The sequence below is a fragment of the Entelurus aequoreus genome, linkage group LG25 (genome assembly GCF_033978785.1).
Source record: "Entelurus aequoreus isolate RoL-2023_Sb linkage group LG25, RoL_Eaeq_v1.1, whole genome shotgun sequence".
In the NCBI taxonomy this organism is placed as follows: Eukaryota; Metazoa; Chordata; class Actinopteri; order Syngnathiformes; family Syngnathidae; genus Entelurus; species Entelurus aequoreus.
The window spans coordinates 41868799-41873798 of record NC_084755.1 but is presented as its reverse complement, the minus strand read 5'-3'; the positions used below and the strand labels follow the sequence as shown (position 1 = coordinate 41873798).

General features: G+C 37.0%; 1 protein-coding gene across 1 annotated transcript in view; it reads left to right on the top strand.

Moving 5' to 3' along the window:
* The window catches only part of stx1b (syntaxin 1B), a 44945-nt gene that overhangs the window by 23141 nt on the left and 16804 nt on the right, over window positions 1–5000 (top strand). The window contains exon 4 of the mRNA XM_062036758.1: window positions 4884–4958. Coding sequence (XP_061892742.1) covers window positions 4884–4958 — 75 coding nt within the window. The remainder of the gene's footprint in view (window positions 1–4883; window positions 4959–5000) is intronic.

The window sequence follows — 5000 nt, the reverse complement described above, 5'->3', positions numbered from 1 at the left end:
CATTATTATTATTACATCATAGATATAACTCTCTTATTACATCATTATTAGTACATCCTAAATATAACTCTATTATTACATCAGCATTATTATTATTACATCATAGATATAACTCTCTTATTACATCATCATTATTAGTACATCCTAAATATAACTCTATTATTACATCAGCATTATTATTATTACATCATAGATATAACTCTCTTATTACATCATCATTATTAGTACATCATAGATATAACTCTCTTATTACATCATCATTATTATTACATCATAGATATAACTCTCTTATTACATCAGCATTATTATTATTACATCATAGATATAACTCTCTTATTACATCATCATTATTATTACATCATAGATATAACTCTCTTATTACATCATCATTATTATTATTACATCATAGATATAACTCTCTTATTACATCAGCATTATTATTATTACATCATAGATATAACTCTCTTATTACATCAGCATTATTAGTACATCATAGATATAACTCTCTTATTACATCATCATTATTAGTACATCATAGATATAACTCTCTTATTACATCATCATTATTAGTACATCGTAAATATAACTCTCTTATTACATCATCATTATTATTATTACATCATAGATATAACTCTCTTATTACATCATCATTATTATTACATCATAGATATAACTCTTATTACATCATCATTATTAGTACATCGTAAATATAACTCTCTTATTACATCATCATTATTATTATTACATCATAGATATAACTCTCTTATTACATCAGCATTATTATTATTACATCATAGATATAACTCTCTTATTACATCATCATTATTATTACATCATAGATATAACTCTCTTATTACATCATCATTATTAGTACATCGTAAATATAACTCTCTTATTACATCATCATTATTATTATTACATCATAGATACAACTCTCTTATTACATAATCATTATTATTACATCATAGATATAACTCTCTTATTACATCATCATTATTATTACATCATAGATATAACTCTCTTATTACATCATCATTATTAGTACATCGTAAATATAACTCTCTTATTACATCATCATTATTATTATTACATCATAGATATAACTCTCTTATTACATCATCATTATTAGTACATCATAAATATAACTCTATTATTACATCATCATTATTATTATTACATCATAGATATAACTCTCTTATTACATCATCATTATTAGTACATCGTAAATATAACTCTCTTATTACATCATCATTATTATTATTACATCGTAAATATAACTCTCTTATTACATCATCATTATTAGTACATCGTAAATATAACTCTTATTACATCATCATTATTAGTACATCATAGATATAACTCTCTTATTATATCATCATTATTTTTACATCATAAATATAACTCTTATTATATCATCATTGTTATTACATCATAAATATAACTCTTACTAATTAATTAATATCATCATTTTTATTATTACATCATAAATATAACTCTCTTATTACATCATCATTATTATTATTACATCGTAGATATAACTCTCTTATTATATCATCATTATTATTACATCATAAATATAACTCTCTTATTAATGAATTAATATCATCATTATTATTATTATTACATCATAAATATAACTCTCTTATTAATGAATTAATATCATCATTATTATTATTACATCATAAATATAACTCTCTTATTAATGAATTAATATCATCATTATTATTATTATTACATCATAAATATAACGCTCTTATAAATCATAACTATAATCATTATTATTACATCATAAATATGACTCTCTTATTAATGAATTAATATCCTCATCCTTATTATTACATCATAATTATAACTCTCTTATTAATTCAATAATATCCTCATCCTTATTATTACATCATAATTATAACTCTCTTATTAATTCAATAATATCATCATCCTTATTATTACATCATAATTATAACTCTCTTATTAATTCAATAATATCATCATCATTATTATTACATCACAAATATAACTCTCATATTAATAAGATTCATAACTTCCATCACTTATTATTTATTGTGTATTATCAACACTATTATTGTTATTTTTGTTTATTTTTACTCCTTGTCTTGACTTCATGTCTTTATTTTATGTCTTTAATTTGTGTCTTTTCTCAAATGTCCTTGCTCCGTGTCTTTGCTCCGTGTCTTTGCTCCGTGTCTTTGCTCCGTGTCTTTGCTCCGTGTCCTTGCTCCGTGTCTTTGCTCCGTGTCTTTGCTCCGTGTCTTTGCTCCGTGTCTTTGCTCCGTGTCTTTGCGCCGTGTCTTTGCTCCGTGTCTTTGCTCCGTGTCTTTGCTCCGTGTCCTTGCTCCGTGTCTTTGCTCCGTGTCTTTGCTGCGTGTCTTTGCTCCGTGTCTTTGCTCCGTGTCCTTGCTCCGTGTCTTTGCTCCGTGTCCTTGCTCCGTGTCTTTGCTCCGTGTCTTTGCTCCGTGTCCTTGCTCTGTGTCTTTGCTCCGTGTCCTTGCTCCGTGTCTTTGCTCCGTGTCTTTGCTCCGTGTCCTTGCTCTGTGTCTTTTCTCAAATGTCCTTGCTCCATGTCTTTGCTCCAAGTCCTTGCTCCAAGTCTTTTCTCAAATGTCCTTGCTCCGTGTCTTTGCTCCAAGTCCTGGCTCCAAGTCTTTTCTCAAATGTCCTTGCTCCGTGTCCTTGCTCCATGTCCTTGCTCCGTGTCTTTGCTCCATGTCCTTGCTCCGTGTCTTTGCTCCGTGTCCTTGCTCCGTGTCCTTGCTCCGTGTCTTTTCTCAAATGTCCTTGCTCTGTGTCCTTGCTCCGTGTCCTTGCTCCGTGTCTTTTCTCAAATGTCCTTGCTCTGTGTCCTTGCTCCGTGTCCTTGCTCCGTGTCTTTTCTCAAATGTCCTTGCTCTGTGTCCTTGCTCCGTGTCCTTGCTCCGTGTCTTTGCTCCGTGTCTTTTCACAAATGTCCTTGCTCTGTGTCCTTGCTCCAAGTCTTTGCTCCGTGTCCTTGCTCCGTGTCTTTTCTCTGTGTCCTTTCTCTGTGTCTTCGCTCCGTGTCTTTGCTCTGTGTCTTTTGGCTGTGTCTTTGCTCCGTGTCTTTTCACAAATGTCCTTGCTCTGTGTCCTTGCTCCAAGTCTTTGCTCCGTGTCCTTGCTCCGTGTCTTTTCTCCGTGTCCTTTCTCTGTGTCTTCGCTCCGTGTCTTTGCTCTGTGTCTTTTGGCCGTGTCTTTGCTCTGTGTCTTTTCTACGTGTCCTTTCTCTGGGTCCTCGCTCCGTGTCTTTGCTTTGTGTCTTTTGGCCATGTCTTTGCTACGTGTCCTTGCGTCTTTTGTCCGTGTCCTTTCTCTGTGTCCTCGCTCCGTGTCTTTGCTCCGTGTCTTTTGGCCGTGTCTTTGCTCTGTGTCTTTTCTACGTGTCCTTTCTCTGGGTCCTCGCTCCGTGTCTTTGCTTTGTGTCTTTTGGCCATGTCTTTGCTACGTGTCCTTGCTCCAAGTCTTTGCTCCGTGTCCTTGCTCCGTGTCTTTGCTCTGTGTTCTTGCTCCAAGTCTTTGCTCCGTGTCCTTACTCCGTGTCTTTTCTCTGTGTCCTTTCTCTGTGTCCTCGCTCCGTGTCTTTGCTTCGTGTCTTTTGGCCATGTCCTTGCTCTATGTCCTTGCTCCAAGTCTTTGCTACGTGTTCTTGTTCCGTGTCTTTGTTCCGTGTCTTTGCTCCCTGTCTTTGCTCCCTGTCTTTGCTCCGTGTCTTTGCTCTGTGTCCTTGCTCCAAGTCTTTGCTCCGTGTCCTTACTCCGTGTCTTTTCTCTGTGTCCTTTCTCTATGTCCTTGCTCCAAGTCTTTGCTACATGTTCTTGTTCCGTGTCTTTGCTCCCTGTCTTTGCTCCCTGTCCTTGCTCCAAGTCTTTGCTCCGTGTCTTTGCTCCGTTTTCTTGCTCCGTGTCTTTTCTCTGTGTCTTTGCTCCGTGTCCCAGCAAAATGCTCTTGCCAAGAGAGTGAAAAGTGGGTGTGGTCCACTCCACCATAGAAAGCGTGTCCTGGTGGTTGTGTGTTCCATGTTTTGGCGTCACACACATCACTTCCTGTTTCTCCCGGCTGGTGCGGAGGACAAGTATGACAGGCGCACTCGCGTCCACTTCCTGACTGCTTGACGGCGCCCAGTCAGGTCCTCCATGACGGCCATCTTGTCCTCTTTTCTTGTCTTTCTTCTTCACGTCATCTTGCCGCATAACTACGCCTCTTTTTTTTCTCTCCCGTCATTCCTTCTTTCTCACTTCCTGTCCGCCATCTTTGCGTTTGCATGCTGCATGCTGACCTGGCGAGTCGTCTGCTTCTGCCGCCGCAAGGGAGTGCTCCCATGAAACTTGCTTGGGTCTCCTCTCGCCGATCAACAACTTTTCCAGATGAAAGACCTTTTACTTTGAAAATCTGGAAGTAAAATACAGGTGATATGCAAACAAAGCACCAAGAGAACCATGAAGGTGTTAGAAAACGCTGATTGCAGCGTCTCAACGGCTCTGCAGTTGTCATAAATCTCAACGACTGCAGCGTACACACACACACACACACACACACACACACACACACACACACACACACACACACACACACACACACACACACACACACAGCACTGCTTAATAATGTTTATTTCCAAATGTTTACTTACACAGTTGTCTGGCTTATGCTAATTAGCACATGTATAATGCCAATTAGCATGTGGTTAATGCTGATTAGCATGTGGTTAATGCTAATTAGCAAGTGTATAATGCTGATTAGCACGTGTATAATGCTGATTAGCACATGGCTAATGCTGATTAGCACGTGGCTAATGCTGATTAGCACGTGGCTAATGCCACACGGACAGGAAGTAAGCATTGTCACCTTTGCAGAGACCAAACAGGAGTTGGAGGATCTCACAGCTGACATCAAGAAGACGGCCAATAAAGTTCGTTCAAAACTAAAAGGTAATTTCTCTCCAGGAAGTGACAAGTCTGTGTTTGGTTTTT